The 25,666-nt window shown below is 37.7% G+C and overlaps 4 protein-coding genes across 5 annotated transcripts; 1 reads left to right on the forward strand and 3 right to left on the reverse strand.

Moving 5' to 3' along the window:
- Positions 1-452: 452 nt before the first annotated feature.
- Positions 453-15,269, reverse strand: slc14a2 (solute carrier family 14 member 2). Of its 2 annotated transcripts, none has more exons than XM_008418814.2 (14): positions 15,123-15,269; positions 14,307-14,390; positions 8,414-8,495; positions 6,487-6,536; positions 5,678-5,749; positions 4,009-4,080; positions 3,756-3,927; positions 3,369-3,558; positions 3,128-3,256; positions 2,413-2,605; positions 2,079-2,226; positions 1,528-1,662; positions 1,323-1,372; positions 453-1,240 (listed from the first exon to the last, which is right to left on the reverse strand). In XM_008418814.2, exons 1-14 carry the CDS (start codon positions 15,174-15,176, stop codon positions 869-871), a joined length of 1,803 nt encoding a protein of 600 aa, XP_008417036.1. In that variant the 5' UTR covers positions 15,177-15,269; the 3' UTR covers positions 453-868. The 2 variants fall into 2 exon arrangements, with proteins under 2 accessions (XP_008417036.1, XP_017162178.1); XM_017306689.1 differs by having other exon boundaries at positions 5,678-5,764.
- Positions 7,081-9,952, forward strand: LOC103470394 (oocyte zinc finger protein XlCOF6.1-like). The gene is made up of 2 exons (XM_008418813.1): positions 7,081-7,732; positions 8,367-9,952. The coding sequence occupies exon 2, from the start codon at positions 8,471-8,473 to the stop codon at positions 9,737-9,739; it is 1,269 nt and encodes a 422-aa protein (XP_008417035.1). The 5' UTR covers positions 7,081-7,732; positions 8,367-8,470; the 3' UTR covers positions 9,740-9,952.
- A 1,911-nt stretch (positions 15,270-17,180) lies between the features above and the next one.
- LOC103470393 (gastrula zinc finger protein xFG20-1-like) lies at positions 17,181-19,086 on the reverse strand. The gene is made up of 2 exons (XM_008418812.2): positions 18,807-19,086; positions 17,181-18,250 (listed from the first exon to the last, which is right to left on the reverse strand). The coding sequence occupies exons 1-2, from the start codon at positions 19,003-19,005 to the stop codon at positions 17,274-17,276; spliced, it is 1,176 nt and encodes a 391-aa protein (XP_008417034.1). The 5' UTR covers positions 19,006-19,086; the 3' UTR covers positions 17,181-17,273.
- A 1,555-nt stretch (positions 19,087-20,641) lies between these two features.
- Positions 20,642-25,003, reverse strand: LOC103470392 (zinc finger protein OZF-like). The gene is made up of 2 exons (XM_008418811.2): positions 24,660-25,003; positions 20,642-22,923 (listed from the first exon to the last, which is right to left on the reverse strand). The coding sequence occupies exons 1-2, from the start codon at positions 24,661-24,663 to the stop codon at positions 21,401-21,403; spliced, it is 1,527 nt and encodes a 508-aa protein (XP_008417033.1). The 5' UTR covers positions 24,664-25,003; the 3' UTR covers positions 20,642-21,400.
- Between the last annotated feature and the right edge of the window lie 663 nt (positions 25,004-25,666).

Raw genomic sequence — 25,666 nt, forward strand, 5'->3', positions numbered from 1 at the left:
CTTGTGCATGAAAATCCCAGTAGATCAGCAGTTTGTGAAATACTCAGAACATCCCGTCTGGCACCAACAACCATGACACGTTCAAAGTCACGTAACTCACCTTTCTTCCTCATTCTGATGCTTGCTTCGAACTGCAGCAGATCGCCTTGGCCATGTCTACTCGCCTAAATGCATTGAGTTGCTGCCATCCAATTGGTTGATTTGACATTTAGTTCATTTGACATTTGCATTAATGAGAAGTTTGACCTAATAAAGTGGCCGGTGAGTATAGTTCTGATTGCATGTTTAGTCATTGTCCTGTTGAAAAGTGAACCTTCCCCCCAATCTTTAGCTTTTTGCAGCCTCTAACAGTTTTTCCCCAGTATGGTGGTGAAAATATCAATGGGATGTTACGTTTGTGACAGTAGACAACGTTAATTTTCCCACATCCTTGCCATTTTGCATACCAGACACAGAGTTTGCGTGTTTTTATTACTCTGTAAACAAAACAGCTTTTCTTGTGCCACTCATTCACAAAGACCAGCTTAGTGAAGTTCACAGCTAATTATCCTGCTGACAGAATGTCCCTGTTTTTGAAAACACCAAGATTTATTGCTCCAAACAAATTACATTGCAAATAAAAGCTTAGCTCCCACATTAACACAAGTGTATAGAAGAAGTACTAGTTGTTAAATTAGTACTTCTAATTTAACAACAAAACATCCTGGTTTTCTTTTTTAAGAAACCAGGATGTTTCTTAAAAAAGAAAATAAATATTGACAGCAGAATAATAAAAAAAAACATATTTACAACTACATATATTTACATTATTCAAACGTTTCAGTGTCACTCCTTATTTTCACATCTTGGCTGTATCCGAGAACATTGTTCAGACATAGTCAGCAAGAACAGCGATGGTGGAATCATCTTCTCCGTTTGTTTCTTCCACATTAACACCCTCGTCCACTTCGGTCATGTTGTCGCTTTCACTTTCTTGTCTCCCCTCCTCTATTCGTTGAAGCTCCAGTTTTAATTGCTCTTTCTCATTCAGGGTTATCTCAGCGTTCAGCTGCTCCCGACTCTCTTTCGCTGCCTTCTCGGCCTTCTCCTGCTTTTTCAGCTTCCAGTAGAAGGCCAGGTTTTTCTCAGGGTAGGTGACGTTGGCCAGCGGGAGCTTGAATATCCTCTTGCTCCCCGTCGTTAGGAGGAGGAAGGTGAGGGCAGACAGGCAGAAAGGCCAGGTGCACGCCGGCAGACCAAACTGGAATACATGAACATGAGTGTGAGATACAAATAAATGGCAAATCAAAAAAAAATCTGTTGGCGCAGATCTCTATACCAACCCTGGACATGACGTTGGCGATGGCTGAGCCGAGGTACGCGCAGAAAAACGCTGCAGAGGAGAAAAGGTTTTCAAATCCTCGTGATATAACAAGTGTGATTGCCTATCAGAAATACCATGTCTGCACTTGACTCAAGTTTCTTACAGCTACGGGTCACACCCACTCCATTTAGATGGAGGCTTTATCTTGGTGGGCATCTACTCACCACATGTGATGGCGAGCAGGTGCACCTGCCAGGTGAGAGCGTAAAACATCCCTCCTACAGCGATGCAGGCTAACACGCAGTTGTATCCCCAGAGACCAAAGTAAATGTTCTCAAAAGGGGCTGATAAAGCCAGACCTGTGAGGAGGAAAAGAAATACGCAAAGCTCAAAGAACCAGAAACAATAAGTCAAAAGAAAACAGCAGCAATTCGGAGTTCTGCTGAACTTAATATTTGCTCTATTTGTGCTACTGGACCATTTGCACCTAAACACAAAAAGCACATGTTTGTTAAATGCAAGAGAAAATGTATAGGGTCTTCTAAAATATGGAAAGCATGGGGGAGGCGGCATCATGCTGTGTGGCTGCTCTCCTTCAGCAGAAACTGGGGAGTTGATCAACATTATTGATGGGTAAAGTACAAGGAAGCCTTTTGGGAGATGCTAAAAATTTAAGATTGGGATATTGTTGACTTGTTTCGCAAGGACGCAAACATAATGTGTGTTTGATTGTTGCTGTATTAGCCTCAAAAGAGGCTTTGTTCGAATCCCTCACCTGACACCATGCCCACAGCAGATCCCAGGACGGCATGGACACAGGTGATGGGTGAAGAGATGAAGAGGGAGATGATAAAGATCCCTCCGGTCCAAGGGTTGTCGCAACCGTACACCTGGCCTATTCCCACTGGTATTGACCTGAACAGCTGAAAAGGAGAGAAAGAAAATGTATTTTTTCTAGAGCATTACAAATGCAGGCAATGATAAACTTTGCCTTTAAAGATAAACACAACTTTAAAAGTACTCTGCAGCGTATGAGCACATCAACGTCGTCGTGTCAGAGGTGATACAGAGCAGAGAAAGAAACAGAGGAAAAGGGGCCTGCTGCTGACCTTTGCCACGTCGATTTCAGACCAGGTGATGTTGGGCAGCTCTGAGCGTGGCTGGATGTGGACTTGGGGGAAGTGGTGGTTATAGTGGCCCGTGGCGACCATGTGGAGACACACCAGGATGTTGAATGGCAGCGTGAACACTGGCAGATCCCAGCGGGTGTTAATGGATGCCAGGGCACTGGACACAATCGGGCTGAAATAAGGCAACCCAAAACGGATGTTTGTTAAAAAAGATTCAGGCTCATGAGGACCGCGTGTGTCTGCTGCAAATCTATATTAAAACACCTGAAGCGCTGTCTTTCTTTATCACTGAATGAAATAGGGTTATATATACAGCTGCATAGCATACGAGAAATGAAGAGACTGCTGAAATTTTCTGAAATGAGAATATCTGCATGACAGTAAATACATTATAGAGTTTGCTTATTTCCCAAACACGCACACAATAATCTTGTTAGTGAGTTCTGCTCAGGTGAGGACTTGGACCCAAAGCCAATGGGAATGACAGATGGAGACCATGCTAACACGAATGAAACCGGATGCAAAATCCAGGTTATTCCACCAAATGTTGATTCCTAAGTTAGACCTTTTGATTGTTCTCCCAGCGATAGGTTGAAAATAAAAATGAAAAGTAATTTGGGTGTTTTAAAATCTTTTAATATTTCTCAGAGCTGTTTCAGAAAGTTGAAGCCTGCATGGACACGTCAGTGCTTACCACATCATGGACATGAAGATGTTGGGCAGCAGAAGCCACCAGTACCAGTCGCCTGCATTGGAGAACACGGCCATCAGGAGACCCACCAGGATGCCGTTGTATCCATAAAGTCCTGCAGCTATTGCACCCCTGGAAGAAAGTACGGTAACTGATCACTACTATTCATATTTTACTTCACGTCAACTACTTTTATTTATATTTCTACACAATGCTTTATTCCAGATGAATGTTACTTTCTCACCTGCTTTGCTGCAGAATGAGAGCAGAAATTGTTGCAAAGAGTGTCCCCACTAAACCGTTGAGGGCCCACCAATAATTTTGCAGGATGAGGCCAGCAAAAATGACCAGGCCACTCAGAGGGTTGTTGACAAACATCACCTGGGCTGCTCCGCGCAGAACCCAGTCCACGAGCTGCAGCAAGAAAAACTGTTCTGAAAGGAGAAGCACAAACAAGCTCATTACCTCGATGAAAGGTTGGACAATTGCAGATTTAGACTTGTTTGTTAGTTGCACCTCAGTTTTTCTTATGACTAGATTATTATAACTTTCAGAGCAGTCTGTGCACCGTTTTGTTCTTCAGCACTGTTCCGTTTTTAAAGTTAAGGACCCCGTGTTAGGTTTGACTTACTCTCCATCCACTTTCCAAACACCTCCATGTCTCCTGAGAAATAGGACACCCCCTTGAGGAAGCGGGACCAGGCCGTGTGCAGGCATGACGGTCCTGCAGGCCCTGATTGGTCCTCCAGCCTGTCTTCCTGGGATGGGTTGTTCTCAGGGGTAGCCATGAGAGGACGGAGCTCCTGGATTCAAATAATTGCACACATTGCTTCAGTCATGCAAACCAGGGCTATTAGTTGAATTAAAGAAAAACACAAACTTACAGTGAAGACTGGAGAAGGAGAGCTGACTGGAACAGGTGCAGAAGAGGAGCTGCTGATATTCTTCTGAATATCCTAAGTAAGAAAAACTACTTTTAATATTTGAGTATAAAACCACTAAAAGCTTTAAAATTAAATATTGTCAATTCAAAGGCAGATTATTGTTTAAAAGCAGAAAGAAATCGCTTCATTATTTTAAAGTTTGTTTTTTTTTTACTTCTGCCATAGGCAGCCTTTGTTCTCATCAGATAATTATTAATTTGTAAGGGAGTTTACACTCTGTGCAACGTAAAAATTAACTTTAGTACCTTTTTATACTAACCCTTGTTTTGTTTTGGAGGTCAAAAGTGACCCACTAGCATGTTTAGCTGTAGAAAAAATACCTTAAACTACCTTTTTCCAACTTGAAATTTTATGACATTTCCTAAATTGACCCCATCATTAGAAAAAATTATACTTTGTTTTTATTTATGTTTGCATTTGGGCTGTACACCACTACGGCACAAGGATTGTCTTATGGGTCATTTAAACAGCAGAAAAAAATTCAAAGGTCACACAGAAACTGTCTCTAATACATAGACACACACCTTCACACCCAAAGATCACATACAAACTTTCTGTAATACACACACACACACACACACACCCGCATATGCACCCACACACACACAAATCAAATAAACTGGATTGATGTACGAATTGAACTTGGATTTGACCTGCACCCGCAGCTAACCCCTCACATCACACAAGCTCCCAAACACAACAAAAAACAATCAGACATAATAAAAGCAAATTCAGTATAGAAGATATGAAGGTGCCCTAAATCAAAGTACAGCTAATTGATTCCTTGCTGAATCTGTGAGTAGATGTCTCACTGTCCAACAGGTCATAGGTTGTACGTTCACACATCCGACACAAGATGTTGAACATCTTATATAATTTTGCAAGATGTTAAACATAGGATTTTGAACATCTTATGCTCAACATCTTATGTTGAAGATGTCCTTATGTTAAACATCTCCAACATTTCATGTTAAAGGATGTTGTATGAGAGAAGTATTTTCATAGTTGACGTCCTGAACGTCAACTATGAAAGAACGAGCTGTTGACAAAAAAGTTACAGATTGTTGACTTTTTTCCCTTGCAGTATAATTAATTCAGAAGGAATTACTTCACATTTATATGATTACAATAATAAACCTTTACTGTGTAAAAGAAAACTTATGACAGTTGGTTTGTCGTAAAAAAAAAAAAAAAAAGAAAAATGTAATACTGTTGATCGTCGTTTTGTGTTGTGTAACAAAAAAAAAAACATGATAAAAATGAATTAAATTGAGTTGAATTGATAAATAACAGATTGTTTCATCATGCAAAATATATTTTGGATTTCAAATTCAAGTAAGCTGCTTTATTTTGGGGCTTTTGTTAGGGCAGGTCATTTTTGACCAGTAGGACAAGTGGAGTAAGCAGAATGTTAAGATAGCACGAAGGTTAAATATTTAACTGAAAGCACAAATCAATTCATTCAAGCACAAGAACAAAGAGCCAATTGTTTTCTCTTATTATTATTCTTTAACACTAGCTCTCTTAAACAAACCCTTTTATTTCGATCATATTTAACTGTTTTGGGGCACAACACAGACTTCAGCGAGAATGTAAAAAGCGCCCCTACCTTTGTGCAGTGTGATCCAGTCATATGTCCCAGAACAGGCCGAGGCTTCAGGCACTGCCAGCTTCTCTTAAGCTGCATAAGACAGAGCTACAAGAGCTTTTATGCAGAAAAGAAAAACTCCACCTCTATTTCACACCCACGTCTTTTTTGTCCCGTGCTCATCAGTGACAGGATAAGATAACCTTTCACCACTTCTTAATCTCTGAAGACATATAGTCTCCTAATTTATTTATTTTTTTCTGACTTCTTTTACTGTGAGCCAGGTGACTATGAATGAATGGCAAATTGCTACCAGTATAACAGAGCTGTAAAATGTAACCAGATGAAACAGATTTATTTTTTTGCAAAGCAAAATAATACATATATTTTTATTTTCTATTTAACTAACAAATATAACATTTCCTGATGTATACATTGCTAAGTCCTTCCCTACTATTTGTTTGCGTAATTTTGCTGGCGAACTCCAAAATACTGTATATTCAAAAAACTCACATAATCAAGTCTTCTTTTTTTTTTTATAAATTACAACAAATTAAGTAAAACTGAGGAAGACTTATGCCTGGCATATTGTAATACAAGACAGACAGTTAACTGGGTTAGATTTCTGGTGTGATTCAAAGATAAATGAAGTAGAAACAGATCCAGTGAAGTGCATCATAAGTCTCTAGATCTTTAGAAAGCTGTTCCTCATGAGCAGCAGACAAGCGTTTGACGTGTTTTACTGTGTAAATTAGAATGAAAAGGATTCAGTCACCACCAAAAAATACAGCAACTGAATCGATGCACAAAATCCTAAATCAGACACCAACCTCCAGAAGACCAGCCCTTGCAGTCCTGTCCATGGTCTCCACAAAAAGGCCTGGAAGAAGGGGCAGCACTGGTGAAACACAACTGGATCGATATCAGCTTTGTACCAAAAATGTAGATACAGCTCTTGGTTTGGGTGTACAAGCTCCACTTTTCCCTTTTCTTAAAGTTTGGGACCAAGTACAGTGAGCTCCTCCCCAGACTCCATCCATCTATTATCATCCCAGTAATCCAGCTTCTACAAAGTAATCCCAAAATGTAGGATAGTTACATTTACTTGATTAACTTTTAGAAGTGTGTTTACTGTGATATACTATTTGCTTTAACTTGTGTAATTTTATTATGGAATATCACTATTCTTAAGTAAAATTTCCAGTTTTTGTTAAAAAAAATTTATATAAAAAGAAATTGATTTGAAAAAAATAGATTTTTGCCTGCTTTTGTTTTGTAATTGTCATATGAATTATTTTCTCTTTGGTCCTTAAAATATCCAAATTATCACATAATTTTATATTTTGGGCTGCCTGGAGATGTAATTTTTAAACATTTAATAATTGTTTTGAGCATTTTTTGTTTGTCTTTTGTTTGCTTTTGTTTTTTTACGAAATGACTTGTTTCACTTGAGTAATTTTTTGGATGGTTATATCTTTTTACTTTTACTTTTATTTGAGTGAAACATGTTGAAGTAGAGCCACTCTTCCTTGAGTAAATTCTTGGGTACTCTACCCACCTCTGTAAAATGCATCAATATTTGAAGAAAGGTTGCCACACGCCATCTTTGGCAACAAACTATGTTCTTTTGCTTTGATGCAAAGAAGAAAAAGAAATCCTGATACCAAACTGTTGGTTGGTCAAACCGATACTGACATCTTGTGGAGACACACAGCTACACAGTGTGCACAATTATTAGTCAAGTCTTATTTTTGAGGATTATATTTATGCTGCCTAATTATCCGCCGCACACTCCAGCCCAGTTGGTGGCGGTAGTGCGTCCATAAACTGGTCTGACACGCGCCAGAAGATGGAAGAAGATAATGAGCGAGAATAACAACAACTATGGCGGCTGAATGACACGGCTCGGTGCCCGAGGTGTCTACTCGAACATTTCCATTTCCCGTGCGGACAGAAAGGTTGTTTTGGATCCATTTATCTGAAACCGCCGACAGGGTTGCTACTTCCGCTGAAGAATACAATGAAGACACGCAGCCCAGCTGAGTTTCCAGGCCGACCCAGTCCCGAAGCAATGCGGTAACTACTTAGCGATGTTGAATGGTTAATATGGACCAGAAAAGAATAGGTTTGCATTGAAAACTTGAATAAGTACACCGCTTTGAACTCGATCACTTTTTTGAGATTGTGTTCAAATTGTGAACATAAGTCACGAATGATCGCCCTATGCAGGAGTCCATCACAAAAAAAGAATACATAAAGGCAATGTTTACTTCTTAATTATTAATTTACTATCTGATAAACAAAATGTTTCATTTGAAGCAGAAATGTTCAAGAATAATAGAGTACTAAAAAGTTGTTGAAAGTAGTTAATTGAAAGAAAATTTTAAATTTCAAACTTCTCAAGATAAAATAAGTGAAATAAAGTCAAATCTAAATGCAAATGTTTTAGGGTTAAACAGTTTTGGATATCTTAAACTAAATAATTTTCTTAGCAAGAATTATTTCTGACTGAAAGTCATTGAGGGGAAGTTTTTCATTTGTAATATTGTTGGCAACATTAAACTAGATTATCATCATGCTTGTATACATTGCTTACTTGAAATTTTGAAGTTTCAGTGGCTTCCAAATAATCTTTTTTTCCTATTAAATAAGAACTATGTTTTTGTTACAATCACATTAACCATTACTTTTTATTCTTTCGCTTATCCAGACCTCCCTTAACGCAGTGCCTGAAAATAAAGTGAACTTCTCACTGACCACCAGTTCTACAACCAGACAAGAATCTCCCAAAACAGACCAGGACTTCAGCAAAATATGGAGAACCACTGCGAAGCACAACCTGCATGGGTAAAAGGAGAAAAGGAAATATTAGAATCTCTGCGAATGAAAGAAAATTGTGAAGAACCAGAGCCTCTTTTCATTAAAGAGGAGCTAAAGAAACCAGGATCACAAATAAAAGATGAACAAGAAGAAATGGAGCTTAAGCAGGTAAAAGAGGAACCAGAACCTTTGCAGATAAAGACCAAACAAGAAGAAATAGAACTTGAGCAAATGAAAGAGGAGAGAGCAGAGGCCGAACCTCCACAGATAAAAGATGAACAAGAGGAACTCAGTATAGCGCTAAAGAAAGAGCGGCTAGAACTAAAACAGCTGACTGATACCTGTACAGTAAATGCCACCTATGGGGAAAAGGACCTCTGGGAACCAGATTCAAACAGGGAACTTCTTCTCAAGATATCTTTAGAACCTGAGAACAAAATTTATGAGATGGGCAATGATGAAGACTCAAGATCGCGTAGCGATGAAGAACTGAATCAAAATGAGAGATGTCAGAAAAGTATAGATCAAGATGACAATGTAGGCAATCCAAACACAAAACGATTGCCAAAAACACACATGAATGATAATTTGTCTTCTTGTAAAGTATGTGGTAAGTTATTTGCACGGTCGTATTTGACAGAGCACCTGAGAATTCACACAGGTGAGAGGCTTTTCTCATGTGCTACCTGTGGAAAACGTTTCATTACTGGAAGTAAGTTAAAAATTCACTTCAGAACTCACACGGGTGAGAGGCCTTTCTCATGTTTGACTTGCGGAAAAAGTTTTAGTGATGGAGGAAATTTATCAAAGCACATGAAAACTCATTCAGGTGAGAGGCCATTCTCATGTTTGACTTGTGGAAAAGGCTTCGCTAATAAGGGAAATTTATTTCAGCATGCAAGAACTCACATGGGCGAGAAACCTTTCTCATGTTTGACCTGTGGAAAAGGTTTTGCCCAGCAAATTCATCTGAACGACCACATGAGAGTTCATACAGGTGAGAAGCCTTTCTCATGTACAAACTGTGGAAAAAGTTTCAGTGAAAGAGGAAATTTATTTCAGCACATGAGAACACATTCAAGTGAGAAGCCTTTCTCATGTTTGACTTGTGGAAAAAGTTTTACCCAGCAAATACACTTAAGTGATCACATAAAAATTCACACTGGTGAGAAGCCGTTCTCATGTTTGAGCTGTGGAAAAAGTTTCCGTCGTAGCAGTCACTTGACTGTTCATATGAGAACTCATCCAGGTGAGAATCTATAAGTCATAAGATTTATTTTTAACAGCTGAAGTACCGGATGTGAAGTTCTTCATATGAAATCTGCCTTCTTTGGATTTAAGCTTTAGCCAATAGTTTGCTGGTTTTCTCCACCGACAATCTTGCTTTCTAATAAGGACAGGATGTTAAACTTAAGATCTCGTCAACTCAAACAAACAAACATGACCTCCAGGGTTTGTGTTTAAAACAAAAAAAAATATTTAGGAAATGGTTATTTTGGTAATAAAAAGATAACTTGATGTTATCTTTTTTACATTTAGAATGTAATTGATGTATTTTTGATAAAACTAGTTTTATTGAAAATACTACAGTCTTAGTAGATACAATCTAACTCAGAATAGTCCTTATGGTGCCACACTTCAACTTCTGATTGGTTGAGCAGTATCTCTTGATAACTCCGTACTGTGAAGTGCATTATCTCGGTGATCTTAGTCCATAGTCCCAATTGCACCTTAGGAACCATCGAGAGCATTTTGCCTCAAAAGGTCAGAGAAAACTTTACAGATTTCAAAGACTTAAGTGAATTAATTAATTTGTATGGTCTGTCCTTCCAGCCAAGTGAGGCACACATGGGAGAACAGAATGTGAACAGATAAGAGAACAGCTATATTTGTATCTGGTGGTTCTGGTTTGATGCTTTTTACTTTTAAAGTAAAGTTTTAATGTTTTTTTGCAGTTTGTGATTTTTTTTAATATCAAAACAAGCCTCTCATGTAAATTGGATCTCAACTGGACAACCTGTATAAATAAAGGTCAAATTAATAAAGTGATGGAGCACAGAGCTATGTCTAGGCCTTGATCTTCCCTTCCTCATTGGTTTGTAGATTAGTTTTTGTACATTTGTAAGCATATTTTGTTTCTTTTATTAAATTATTAGTGAATAAGTATTAGTTTAGAAATGAAGGGTCAGTGTTGGTGTAGATTAAAAAAAATGTAAAGGTGATAAATCTCCTGATTCTTCTTTAATGTGATCACCTAGAAGAAACTTCAGCACATCATCTAAGAAAATTATTTATTGTAGGCTAAAATCGCTTAGTTGAAATATTCCAAGCCTAATTTAACTGTGGGATTAAACCACCTGTGGGAAACCAGCTGTGAAGAAGGTTAAACCACCTCAGAGAGCTTGGAAATTTTCTGGCGTTGTGTACAGATCAACCATTGGTGGGCAACAGTTTTGGGGAATATGGGGAAAACTATTTTTATATATAGTCTACTTGAACCTTTGTTTAAACATATATTTATTGCTGCTGTTACCCTTGATTTACCCTTTTCTGAGCAATAATGACTGTCTTTTTTAAAAGGACCACGCTTATAGAAGTTATGTATGAAAAGATTAATTGGTTTTCAAAAATGTATCTTGGTGACAGTTATCTGCAAATAAATGGCAGCAAAACAAAGATCCCCTCGTGTTCATTACCCAACGTGGAAGGAGTTTTATCTGTCCTGGTGGTGCTTTTATACCCACATATCGTTTGGTGAAACTTTTTGATTTTCATCATCAAACTCAGAACATCCCGCACAGATGTTTCATGCTGAGCCATTCCTGAACTTTTGTTTATCAAGTAAAGCTATTCTTTCCACGATGAGCCAAATTGACCAGGAGCGTAAACTCGGTTCTCCTGTCCAGTAGGTGGCGACAAAGAAACAAGACGTTTCTTTCTTCTATAAAAGCATACCGTCCGTCAGCAGTTTTTCCCCGTCGTGTCTCTCCAGCGACTGTCTTTATCTCAGTCTCTGAGAGACTTTATCAGTGAGCGACTGACCGCAGCTGCAGAAGAAATATTCACAGAGTTTGATAAAACCATCGTCCAGTACGAGGAAGAGCTGGATCGTCAGTGGAGTCTGCTGGAAATCTGCTGGAAACCCAGAGTAGAGCTGCAGAGAATAGGTATGAACCACCAGAGGGACTGATGTTGATTTACTGATCACAGAAATGCACGGAAGTCTGGCTGCAGATGTTTTCTATAAACCTGGTGTTTTTAAAGAGAAGTCAAGCTGGTCACTATCCTATCACGTTTTAAGTAATTGCAGACTTCCCAGATGAGCTCAATCTTCGTTGAATAATTTTACGCACAGAAATATATTTGTCACTTATAAACACTACAAAAGATTTGGAAATCTGCAGACTATTTCTGTTTACAATAGACAAGCTAAATGATGAGATGGTTTCTTTTGCCTACACTAATACTTCCTTTTTACTACATAAATTCATCAAGTTACATCAATTCAAAAATACACCAAGATCCCAAAGGGTAATAAGATACTTGGCTTTAAAGACGGATCAAATTCCAAAAGATGGTTTATGTTACTTTGATTCAGTTGGAGAGGAGTCTGGATTTCATCAGCTGTGAAAAGATCCATTGTCTAATCTCAGCATAAATAATTCTCTTTTACATACATCAGTAAAATTGTCTTCTTTAGTCAAACTGGAGTCCAGGAATCTGGGAGAGATCACATTGTGTTACAGAACATACTGTTTATAAGTAAAGAGTTCATTTGGCTAACGCTTCTCATTTTTATTTCTGCAAATGGGCCTGTATCTGGTTATACATAAATTTGAGGGATCAACAGTTTACAAAATATTTTCAATTGCATTAAGTGGTGTTTTTACTGGTCACATTAATAATCAGTTTTGCCTTTTTGTCCCTCCAGGTTTCCCACAGTGTCATGTCTGGAATGAGGAGGAGGTCCTCAATGACCGACATTTCTGTAATCAGGAGAGAGACTCCGGTTTGGACCACAAATAAGTTTCAAAGTGAACAACAATGTTTGATAAAGATCAAGCGCAAAAGGAAAGTAGACAACCAGAAGGTCTGGAAAAAAACAGAACAAAATGAACAAAGATCCTCTTACATAAAAAATAACCAAGAGGAACCAGAACCATCACAGATAAAAGATGAACTGGAGGAACTTTGCATCAGCCTGGAGAACATCAGCCTCCTGAACCGAAGCAAAGGAATATCTTTATGGTGAATTCTATTTATGGGGAGATGCTCCACATAGAATCAGAACCAAACAGGGGACGACCCCTCGTTCAGATCTACTGTGAATCCAAGAATCAAAATGAGGAACAGATATCAAATAGACCTGGAATCCCATAGAAATAAAGGGCTGGAGCAAAATAAGAGGCCTCAGAACGCGAAAGGTCCCGGTGAACATGTAGATGATGCTGAAGTAAAAAGTACGAACATGAGTAGAGTTCTCTACTTAGTTCAAAAACTGACAATATTCTAACAGAATGTTATTGAAAAGCTAATTTTAGGAACTTTATCACAAAATGAAACATTACATGGATCAATTACACACAGACGGATGTTTGAAAGCCTTTATTTCTGTTAACTGTGGTTTTTCCACTTGCAGTTTACATTTAAAATTAAAATAGTACATCAGATTAATAAGAAAGTAATTAAAAAATTTGGGCTTAATGAAAAGTATATTTAATACCTGCTTAAAGGTCATTTTCAAAAATACTTTTAATCTGACAACAGCCCTCATCTGAATGAATATTCCAATTTATTAAATATGACTGTTTTCCGCTACTGGGATTATCGCAAAACTAAACCAGCTCACCGCTGTGAATTTTCATATGAACAGTCAAATTACTTTTTTGACAGAAACGTTTTCCACAGGTTCTACACGAGAAAGGCTTCTCACCTGTGTGGATCCTGCTGTGGTGAAACAGACTTCCTCTTTCGCTAAAACTCTGTCCACACGTCAGACATGAGAACGGCTTCTCCCCAGTGTGAGTTCTCATGTGACCAGACAAACTGCTACTTTGAGAGAAACTTTTGCCACATGTCAAACATGAGAAGGGCTTCTCGCCTGTGTGAGTTCGTATGTGACGAGTCAAATGGATTTGCTGAACAAAACGTCTTCCACAAACCAAACATGAGAACGATTTCTCGCCTGTGTGGGTTTTTATGTGCTTAGTTAAGTTTCCCCGTTCACTGAAACTTTTTCCACAAGTCAAACATGAAAAAGGCTTCTCGCCTGTGTGAGTTCGTATGTGCTGATTCAAGTAATTCCGAGCAAAAAGCCTACCACACACTTTACAAGGAGACAGATTGTCATTAATGTGTGTTTTCCTCTGTGGTTTTACTTTTGGATAGCCTACATTGTCACTGTGACCTCTGATTTTCTGACGCCTCTTAATCAGCTTCAGTTCCTCATCTCTACTGGATCCTGAGTCTTCATTTTCACTTTCACTCATTTCCTGGAGTTGGTTGTGGGCAAGAAGTTGGTCGGAGTTTGAACCGGGTTCCCAGCAGTCTCCTTCCTCATAAGTCGGATTCACTATGATGGTATCAATCTCTTGTTTTAGTTCTAGCTGCTCTTTAGTCAGGCTGATGTACACTCCCTCCTGTTCATCTTTGATCTTTGGTGGTTGTGTTTCTTGCCGTCCTTTCGCATAAAAACATTCTTGTTCCCCATGGCTCTTTTGCATCTGCAGAGGTTCTAGCTCTTCTGGATCATCTTTTATCTGCGATACTTCAACATTTCCCTGCTTCTCTAGCATTTGCTCCTTTTCTAATCTTTCTAGTCTCTCCTTACTTCGCTGAGGTTCTGGACTATTTTGTTGCAAACCGGGACTTCTCTCCTGGTGGTAAGTGAGAACCTCCTCTTCCTGTGGGAAGCCTGAGGGAAGAGAAGGAGAAGAAGAAAAATACAAATGTATGATTATCCTAAAAAAAAAAAAGCTTTATAGGCAATAAAAGTCTCTCTAATCTCAAGGACGCATTCGAAATAAGTATTACAACATTATTCATTCTAAATGTTGATGACCTCTTCATTCTTTACAGTATTTTCACCACATTGACGCTCACAGTGGTACCCACCTCAATCTAATACTTAAACCAAATTTTACAGACTCGGCAGTCTCTCATTATTACTGCTGGCAGTCAGCTAATGCATTAGAGTGAGTTTGGTCTTTGTGATGCTTGGTATTCATTTCAAACCCCTGCGTATGACATAACATCTGGGGTTCAATACATCCCAGTTTAGGGATGAAAAACCTTTAAAGTCTTTGAAAATGTAGGGGAAACTAAAGTTTTACATCAGGGCTGTCATTCAATGTAGCAAACCACTAACATCCTATAAATCTGATCTGACTAAATAATAAGGATTCCCTGCCATATCCTGGGTGTTGAAGCAGAACGCCACTGTACCATCTAAATACGGTTTAGACAGAAAAGCAAGGTTATATTGAAACCCAGCGTATCAAAGTGGTAAAGTTTCAAAGCAGTTTCTGAAGGAAAAGGGTGACTTCAAAGGGAGCCGACTCCTATTATGTAAGCGCGTGCCATTTTCATAATGCTTTTGTCCAAATACTTTATTGGCTCTGTTTAATCACCTGTTAAAATTACCTACCGATTGTATGATGTCAGGTGTTTTCGTATTTTGATCAGGCATCGAAGTAACCATTAACCTTTTAAAAGCCGCAGCAGTCAACCTGAAACAGCTTCAAAAAGACTTTCCTGCTTCTCTGTGATCAGTAAAACGACATTAATTCCTCTGGTGGTTCATACCTATTCTATGCAGGTTCATTTGGGGTTTCCAGCAGATTTCCAGCAGTCTCCGCTGACGATCCAGCTCTTCCTCGTACTGCAAGATGGTTTTATCAAACTCTATGAATATTTCTTCAGCAGCAGCGGTCAGCCGCTTACTGATAAAGTCTCTCAAAGACTGGGATAAAGACATTGTTGCTGTAGAGGCACAGATATTCACCTTACACCACTAAACATAGCTAACTCTGCTAACAGACCCCATACAATCTGCTTCCTGGTTTGACGGAGTCTCGAAAGAGACGTCTTTGCTCATCATCGCCACCTGCTGGAGGAAAATATATCTCACAACTGAGCAGAAATACAGAAAATATGAAAAGCGTAATCCATTTATTTTACTTTGCATGTTTAATATATCACCAGATAAATGATTTATTATCCTGATAAATGATACCCAGTGTCTCTCCTTTCTCTAATTTTAAACCTGTGTTTACTTTCAGAAGATAAACCTTTTGACACCAACAACCTCAGAACTAATCAAACTGTATTCTGTTGTTTGGGACAAAATACGAAATAGAATAATGGTTAGATAACAAATTTATTTTTGTAATAAACTGATGCAAATTATTTTTTTGTTAATTTAAAGTTCAAGGAATACACTAATGAGCACTACATACATGATGGCAGATGACAAGCGCAATTTTAACTTTCCACTAAATGTCAGTGTCTTTCTGCTCTTTCTCCACAGACTGCTCAGTATGTCTCTTATACTTATATTAGGTGGTAAATTATAATTTTCCTCATGTTCTCATATCAAACATTACAATTTTGGTGGTTCTTTCCAGAAATGTCATCACATATATTGTTGAGTTTATTGTTTATGTAGCAGCACAGCTTATGCCTGAACTGGACTGGAGGTTGAAAATACGGATGCAAAACAAAATATCGGATGCGTAGGACCAAACGGCTGAGCTGCTCAGCGAAACACTACTCAAAAAACTGGGTTTTTTTTCTGTATAATAGTTTTTATTTTACTACAGACAAATGGGGAAAAAAAAAAACATTCAAAACGAAACCACATTTAACACATTACTTCACACTTCATAAACCTCACTGATTACTAACCATAACATTGTTCATTTTCTGAGCCGAAAACATAAAAGATAATTACAGTTTATGAGGGCACTTGATGTTTTAAATCAAGTGCAGGAAAAAAAGAACTGTTGACACACTTAGTTATACCTGTTTGGCATTTTTTTTTTATTAGTACAAACGTTTTACAGTATTCACACTCTTGAGTTCCTCGTCTTTTTTTCCCGTACACTTTTCTCCACTTAACTACTTATGCATACTTTGTGATCTTTCAACTTTCACTATATTCTGTTCATTCAGGACATTGCGTTACATGGAGCACATTGTCAGTATCCTAGTGAGAGGCTTCTTGTTAATGTTGGCATTTGCCAAATAAAGATTTGCTCTTCATAATACTTTTAGCTGATACATTGCTATTTGCATAGCACATGAATTAACTTACTTAGTCAACATGCGAGTAATAGCATGACAGCTAAAACTTTAGCTAAAATTATTTTGACTGCATTTCTTAAATACCTACTACATTTAGCTAATGTTAAACAACATGCCAGTCGAAGTCAGCATGCTGTTGACAGCATTTCATCTAACGTTAGCTTCTTAGCTAACATCTTAAACACTAGATGGAACAATTTAATGTTATGAAACATGGTAGTGACCCACAGCCATTAGCACAATCTATAATACACTTTAGCCATTTTCAGCATATGAACTTCTCTGCAGTAAATTAGCTAAAAAGATTTTTTTTCTCTTTATATTCTTCAACATAAATTTTGCTTAGAAGCTAGACTGCTTTACTTTTTAATGTTTCTGCCAATTACATTTATGTTTTTTTTTTTTTTTTTTACACTGCATGGAGTATGTTACTGTAAGTCAACATGACAGTGCTAGCCTAGATGCTATCATTATTATTTTTGTTTTCTTCACTTTAGTTGTACATGAGAAAGGACTCGTCCGAGTGCAATTTAATGTGCTTATTCAGCAAGAATCGTCTGGTAAACCTTTTTTCACAAATCTTGCATGAGAAGGGCTTTTCGCCTGTGTGAGTTCTCATATGAACAGTCAAAGTGCAGCGGCGATTGAAACTTGTTTTACAGATCATGCATGAGAAAGGTTTTTCACCGGTGTGGATTCTCATGTGAACAGTCAAATTACTTATTCGATGAAAACTTCTTCCACAGATAATACACGAGAACGACTTCTCAGTTGTGTGAGTTGTAATATGCTGTGCTAAAGTTTTTCTATTGGGGAACCTTTTGTCACAGGTCATACAGCAAAAAGGCTCCTCACCTGTGTGAATTCTCATATGATCAGTGAAATAACCCGGAGACGAAACTTTGCCACAAACGTTACGAGGCAGTTTCTCATTGTTTGTTTTCTTCTTTCTTTTTGCCCGTGGATTGTCTTGGTGTTCACCGTGTCTTCTGATTCCCCAACCCCTCTTACTTTGTCTCAGCTCCTCATCTCTACTTGACTCTGGGTCCTCATGAATACTATCTTCTTGGTTCTGGTTCTCAGATTCTGAAGAGGTATGGATGAGAATTGGGTCCCGGCTTGGTTCCTGTTCCACATTGTCTCTTTCTTCATAAGTAAGGCTTTCGGCAAAGATATCAGTCTCCTGCCTCAAGTCTCCTGCCTCAGCCTCTTTCTCTAAACTGACACACAGTTCCTCCTGCTCTACCTTTACCTGTGAATGTTCTGTTTCTTCGTGATTTGCTTCTTTCATCTGTGGTTTTGTCCTCTCCTGTTCCCCGTTCAGCTCCTGAGTTTCAAATTCACCCTGATTCCCTTTCATTTGCAGAGGATCGGGTTCCTTCTGGTGTAAATTGGAGCTCTTCTCCTGGTTGCAGAACTGCTGGTTATTGAGAAACTCTTCCCCGCTCCAGACATAATGCTGCGGAGAGTCTGGGTAGGCAAGAAAAAAATTACATACCGATTATTTTTAGAATGAAAGAGAGCACTCAATTTTTTTCAATTACCTGGCTCATCCTACAGCTTTAATCGCATTAAATGAAGAGGTTATCAACACAACTAGAATCCCCAGAGTCCTGCAGGCTTCAGTTTGACTGCTGAAGTTGGCTTTAGCTGTTTTTGTAAAAGCAAACTATTCGTCTGTTTAAGTCAGTATTTCCCAGCCTTGATCCTCAAGGCACACCGTTTTAGATCTTTCCCTGCTTTACTACGCCCGATTCATCTGATTGCAGTTCAGCAAACCTTGCCAACTGAAATCACCCAGGCTGAAGCAAGGAAACACCTATAACATGCAGGACAGTGTGCTTTGAGGACCAGAGTTAGGAAACAACTGGCTTATATCAAGGAAACATAGCAGTTTACTTGACACATTTCACTTCAGTTTTGTCACGTAGCTTTAAAATTATTTCAACAATAAAGACCCTCCACCAACACTATCCTGTTTCTCTGTGATCGGTAAAACGACGGTAATTCCTCTGGTGGTTCATACCTATTCTCTTTCGGTTTATTTCGGGGTTCCAGCAGATTTCCAGCAGTCTCCGCTGACGATCCAGCTCTTCCTCGTACTGGACGATGGTTTTATCAAACTCTGTGAATATTTCTTCAGCTGCTGCGGTTAGTCGCTCCCTGATAAAGTCTCTCAGAGACTGGGATAAAGACATTGTTGCCGCAGAGAGTAGCTCACACATAGCAAACAAAAGCTAACGCAGCTAACCGACCCAAAAATCAAGAGGCTGGCTCTTAGCAAGACTAGCGGAAGTCATAAACCGGAAACACAAAAAGGAACTGGAGGGACCGTAACTAAGCGCCGACATGATTTATTTTGAATTTATTACGTCTATGAATATAACGAGAATGAAGTCACAAATAATATTAAGAGAATAAAGTCATAAGCAGAATAAGTTGTTATATTATCAATTTATTCCCGTAATAGCACGACTTTATTCTGGTAATTCTATGACTCTTGTAATGACTTTATTCTCATAATTTTATTACCTTTTTCCTCTGCCTCTTCCCAGCGCTCCCATTGTTAACTGGAAACAACTAATCAGAGCCAGGAAGAGTCTTGGAGATGTCAATCACAATCAGGTGTGGCGCTATTCATCCTCCCCAGTTGAGTTTTGACAAATATGTAAAAAAAAAAATATATATATATACACATTTGTAAAACCTCAGCTTTAACAGAAGGCAGACTTGATTTTCTTAAAATATAGTGAGAATAGATTTAAATATCCAACGTGGATATGGATTGGATGACACTCAACATTCAAATGAGGCACTTTCAATTGATAAAATTTTATATGATCCAATATGCAGAAAGAGTATAGGCTGAAATGTATTGATTTATAGCATATTCAGGTTGTGCAGTGATTTTTGAAAAGTAACTAAGTAATTAAGTAGCTAATTACTTTTGAAAATAATTACATCTAGCAAAGCTAAATTAGTAAAGCATCTGGATTACTTTTTTGGGAAGTCATTTGCTATTTGTTACTAAAAACTATTTCAAAGTAACTTGACCAACACTGATAAACTGTAGTCCATTTCTCAAAATGTCATTTATTTATTTGCCTTTGTTGTCATGTGACTCAGCACTCCTGAGTTCAACTGAGCAAACCTAAAGCACGGAGGAGGAGGAATGCCATATGTGCCAGTTTTACAGCTGCAGGAATGCCATATGTGCCAACAATAACGATTGATTTCAGCATTCTTCCAAATGCAAAGAGAAACATCAGAGACACACACACCACATACAAAGGTTAGTGAAAGCAGGGGGTATCTAAGTGATTTTATTGTTTATTTCATGCCTGATATTCATGAATAAAGGTGAAAATTTATAATACTTTGGTGAGGCTATTGATAAATATGTTGACATTCAATTCAAAAATTAATTCAGCCATTTATAATTTGTGAAATGACATTATAGGAGCTGAAATATATACTTCAAATCTGACATGTACAACTTCAAACTAACTGCAGGAGTAAAAACTGGATATTTGGAGCAAAGGAGAAGAATTATACAATCAAAACAGTTTTAGCGTGGAGTCACGACTTCCGATCTCCTTTGTCCCTTCTGTAATCTGATTGGATTAACCAATCAACTGAAAGGAAGAAAATATGGATCAAAATGTATGCTAGCAGATTCAATCTCATGGGAACTTGAGAGCAGTTCAACACTGTTTTAGTTGTAAAAGGACTTTGGCAAAAAAAAAAAAATGGAACATGTAATTATTTTAAATAATTTTACAGTTTTTCTGCAGCACAAATATTTTTTTAAACTCAAATTCTTATCTATGAATGTACAAAGATAAAATAAAAAAAATATTTAAGACATTTTGGTTTACAAGGTGGAAAGATTTATTTAAAACTACACATTTTAACTTAATAGTCCAAAATTTATATAACAGACATTTTACTTGTACACGTTTCCATCAACATATGCACAAAGCATAAATGTTCAACCCTTTAATTTGGGGTTACAAAATTCAATGCATTACTATGGAGTATTAGAGCCAAACTAATATTTTTTTCTAAGTTATGAAAACAAAGTAAAAATATGAAAAAAGTTATATAATAAAAGTAAACGCTTACAAGAACAAAACTGCTGTCATAAGAATAGAGACGTAATAAGACAATAACATAATACTAAGATTATAAGGTTTTAAAATTAGAGGGGGAAGTAGTAATCTAGTTAAAATTAGCTTCTTGTGAAGTTTTACTTTAGTACAGGTTTTTCAAAAGAAATACTAAATATTTTTGCCACACCAGTATCAAATAATCAGTTACAAAATATTTGTAATACATACAAGTATAATGATTTTTCAGAAAGAACCGCATATTCTTGCTTCTACGGAGTCTGATTACACTGTAGGAGCTTTTTTTTCTCGTAACTTTACAATTCCTAAATAATTTATATTGTGACTTTGTCACATTATTATGACTTCTCATAGGGAAAAAATGTTAGTCTGGCCTTAATACTCCATCATAATTCACAACTATGCAGTTTGATTTACAAGCACAAACTACTTCTGACTGGAATGTGTGTTCATTGAGCAGATTTAACACCGCCTAGACAGAGTTCAAACATCAGATAGGCTTTTTCTCACCTGAGTGAGTTTTTAAGTGCCGAGACAAACCTCCTTTCAAGCTGAAACTTTTTCCACATGTCGCACAGGAGAATGGTTTCTCGCCTGTGTGAGTTCTGATATGCCGAGATAAAGCTGCTCGTTGCCTAAAACTTTCTCCACAGGTCCCACATGAGAAAGGTTTCTCACCTGTGTGAGTTCTCATGTGTCGAGATAAAGTTTCTTTTTGGCTAAAGCTTTGTCCACAGATGATGCATGAGAAAGGCTTCTCACCTGTGTGAATTCTCATGTGCCCCGATAAAGCTCCTTTTTGCCTAAAACTTTCTCCACAGATCAAACACGAGAAAGGCTTCTCACCAGTATGAGTTCTCATATGCCGAGATAAAGTTTCTTTTTGCCTGAAACATTTTCCACAAGTCATACACGAGAAAGGCTTCTCACCTGTGTGAGTTTTCATGTGCTGAGATAGTGTTTGTCTTTCTCTAAATTTTTTTCCACAGGTGAGACAAGAGAAAAGCTTCTGACCCGTGTGAGTTTTTAAGTGTCGAAATAGACTTCCTCTCAACCTGAAACTTTTTCCACAAGTAATACATGAGAAGGGCTTCTCACCTGTGTGAATTCGCATGTGATGCGATAAAGTTTCTCTTTCTCTAAAACTTTTTCCACAGGTAATACACGGGAAAAGCTTCTGACCTGAGTGAGTTTTCAAGTGCCGAAATAAATTTCCACTTGAGCCGAAACTCTTGCCACAGGTCAAACATGTGAAAAGTTTCTCACCTGAATGGGTCCTGAAATGAACTATTAAATTACTTTTTTTAACAAATTTCTTTCCACAGGTCAAACATGAGAACGGTTTCTCACCTGTGTGAATTCTCATGTGTTCATTTAAGTAATTACGGCTTAAAACTTTACCACAAAGTTTGCAGGAAGAAAAATTCTCGTTCTTGTGTTTTTTTACGCTTGATCCGTCTGGGTTGTCATCGTCATCTCGGATTTCCTGACACTCACTACTCCCACTACTTGATCCTGGGTCTGTGTAATCTTTCTTTTCCTGGTTTTGCATATGCAGTTTGACCCGGTTTACTTCTGGTTGCCTATGTTCCCTTTCCATATACGAAGGAGTTACTGGGACGGAATCAGTCTCCTGCTTTAGCTTAAGCTGTTCTTTCTCAAGATTGAGACAGAGTTCCTCCTGTTCATCCTTTATCTGTGGAAGTTCTGATTCCTCCATTTCCTTTTTAACTAGGAGAAGTTCTGGTTCTCCCTCATTCTCACTTATTAAAAGAACTTGTAGTACTTTCTTTTCACAATTTATCTGCGGAGGTTCTCCTTCATCCTGATCATCCATTACCCGCACTTGTTCTGGTTCCTCCTGTTCAACCTTTATCTGCACTTGTTCAAATTCATCCTGGTCGTCCTTCATCCATTGAGCGTCTTTTTGACCCAAACTGGAGTTTTTCTCCTGAATCCACGTTTGGTCAGTGAGAACCTCCACTTTCTTTGAGACACAATGCTGTGGGAGCTCTAAACAGGCAAAAGGAATAGAAAACAGGCTGATTAATTAATAAGAGCATAATGAAATAAAAACTCACTTTTGTGATTTCATGCAACTAAAGATGCATTAGAAAGTACAAGCCCTCAAATTAGAGATGCAAGTTATCAATTAATGAGTTAATCTAAAGTTTATTGATCTTACCGATCGACTAACAATTAATTGATAAGTGACCGTTTTTTTTCTATGACATGAAATGCTACATTTTTTATTAAATGCTGAATTTTAAAAAAGAAGTACATCATTATATTTTAATGATTTTTGCTTCAGTTATCAAATACTGACTGAATAAACAAAAAAGTTGCTAAATAGAAAAATAAAAGATGAAAAGAATAAAATATGTGAAACAATTCCTCATGAAAGAGATGTTCAGAACCACAGTTTACTGTCCATCCAATGTCTAAGAAGTGGACAGTAACTCTCTTCTGTCAGGACAGTCAATCAGTAGTGAGAGTGACACTGTGTACAGTCTTACTTCCTATTCAACTACCTTTTTGTTGAAGTGCCCCTCTAAGCAGTTGTGTATGGTTGAGAAGTTGACCCTGCTTCACCATGCAGCACAACTGAATGGCCGCTATTAAGGTGAAACTTAAGGAGCTTGTTGAGTGTTTGTATTCCTAAACAAAATCACATAAAGTGGATTTTGCATCTCACACCGGACTCTGTTTGGACCATTTCACTTTGCTGTCCAGTGATGGCACCGCCATCTTTAGTTCTGAATCAACTGGCTCTGCTTAAGAAGGACAAGCAGCACCCTCTTCTGGCTGGTGGCCACACTACAACACTGGAAAAAGGTCTAGATGCGGGCATTATTTTTTAATCAACTGGATCACACAAATTTTACAATTCATCACAGCATTTGACTTTAAAAATTGATTAGTCATAAACTACAAAAAGGTAAAGAAATTGGGCATGTAGTTTGACCTGTGCTCTATTTTGAGTGTAAAAAAGGTAAAGACAGCATTTTATCATCTAAGCAACATGGTTGTCATTGCACTGCAGTTCAGAGAGGCTCATTTAATTCAGTCATCAGATCTACATGAAAGCACAGATCAAGAGGCCGTAGCTCATTTAGCCATTGTTCTTTGCATATATGCAAAGTGATGTCTCCTTAACTTTATTTGGATCATTAAAATACGTTTTGTTCTTCTTTTTATGTATATCCACATATTTCAATGCACTTTAAAAGCACTTAGTGATACACAGCATTTGATCACTTATAGAAATTATGTATCTTAAAAAGTTTTTTACTGAGTCCACCGTTTTGATCAGGATGTTAATTTACTCTGGCGTCTTCCAGCTGTTTTTTTTTTTTTATTCCTCTGATGAATTTCTTTAATAAATACATGCCCAAATTTCAAATTCAGCTACAAAAAAAAATCTATGATCTGACAGGTAACAAGTCAGGGTGTCATACAGCAAAGTCAAATAAAGTTTATTATGGTCGGCGTACACTTGTCTAACAAGAAAGCATGTTAATCCGTAACAACAGCGCAGAGCTCAGTCCTGCTCCAACCAACAGGAAAACGCATATCAACACAACACGAGCGTCGCCTAAATTTACATATTGAGTAAAATGGACAGCTATATTACTTAATAAAGCAATGTTTGCTTTGTATTCGCATTCTACAACCCGTTGACTGCAGCTGTTTCACTCGGCTCTAAGAACGATAAAAACAAAGACGAAAGCGGATTGAAAATGACTTACCCATTCAGCCCCGTGATTTCCACTGATCAGAAAAATCCAGAGAGAACTTTACTGGGAGCGATTCCTACAACTCAACCTACTAGCTAAAAAAGATATTGTATTTACAGAGCTGTTCAATCGCTTTATAGGTTATTTTCCACGGGGAACCCAGTCCAGGTAACTCTCCTGTTTGGATGGAGTCACTTTGGGTCAGAGTATGATCCCTTAGTGTGAGTCCCAGGACGGACTGCGTTCAGACCGCCATGCAAACGCAGATACAAATGTCTCAGGCTAACTCCGAAGGTGGTCTGAACAAAGCCATATCCAGCATAGCAAAGCTACCACTGCTAACCCTAAAAAATAAAAGTCTTCTTCTTGGTTTAATGAAGGTTAGTAACAGACGTTTCTTACTCAGTATTGACACCTAGTGGGGAAAATAACACAAATGAACCGAGAGAAGGCAAAAAAAAGTAAAAATGTATTTAGTGAAAGAAGATACCTGTGCTTGCTATCTGTTCTGTAACGCATCGCATCTATTGTAAAAACTATCCACCTGAGCATCAGAAACAGAAACAAGGTAAAAAATAGAAAACAAAAATCACTAAATAAATAAACAAACTCTGGGCTTCTGGTGTCTGCATCTATATAGAGAGCACTCTACAGTTTCTAAAGAAAAAATAAGATAAAGAGTGACTAAACGAATTCCTTTGAATTGCTTTGTTGCTGAAAATGTGCTATATAAATAAAATTACCTTACCTTAAAAGTGAGTACTCCACAATCTCTAAATAATGATAGTAATCTAAGGATGAATCTAAGAAATGTTGTACTGGTCTAAGCAGTGAATACTACACAGTTTCTAAAAAATGAGTTAAGTTTTAAGTTTGTTCTAAATTCTTGTGTGTGTGTGTGCATGTGTGTGTGTGTGTGTGTGTGTGTATATATGTCATCATACAGATTACACAGAAATATATATACATATACGTATATAGTGGATATATATATACGTATATGGGTCATACATGTGTAT

Source organism: Poecilia reticulata, linkage group LG9 (genome assembly GCF_000633615.1).
Source record: "Poecilia reticulata strain Guanapo linkage group LG9, Guppy_female_1.0+MT, whole genome shotgun sequence".
Classification (NCBI taxonomy): Eukaryota; Metazoa; Chordata; class Actinopteri; order Cyprinodontiformes; family Poeciliidae; genus Poecilia; species Poecilia reticulata.

Bases quoted from the DNA above. Each gene is read 5' to 3' on its own strand.
- LOC103470394 (XM_008418813.1), top strand. From the start codon at position 8,471: ATGGAGAACCACTGCGAAGCACAACCTGCATGGGTAAAAGGAGAAAAG.
- slc14a2 (XM_017306689.1), bottom strand. From the start codon at position 15,176: ATGGTTACTTCGATGCCTGATCAAAATACGAAAACACCTGACATCATA. The intron at 6,537-8,413 runs GTCAGTGAGAAG...CCCTTCTTCCAG, and splicing joins GTCTGGTTGTAGAACTGGTG to GCCTTTTTGTGGAGACCATG. The intron at 3,928-4,008 runs GTAAGTTTGTGT...ATTTGAATCCAG, and splicing joins CTCCTTCTCCAGTCTTCACT to GAGCTCCGTCCTCTCATGGC.
- LOC103470393 (XM_008418812.2), bottom strand. From the start codon at position 19,005: ATGTGTGAGCTACTCTCTGCGGCAACAATGTCTTTATCCCAGTCTCTG. The intron at 18,251-18,806 runs GTATGAACCACC...TTGCCTACCCAG, and splicing joins AATAAACCGAAAGAGAATAG to ACTCTCCGCAGCATTATGTC.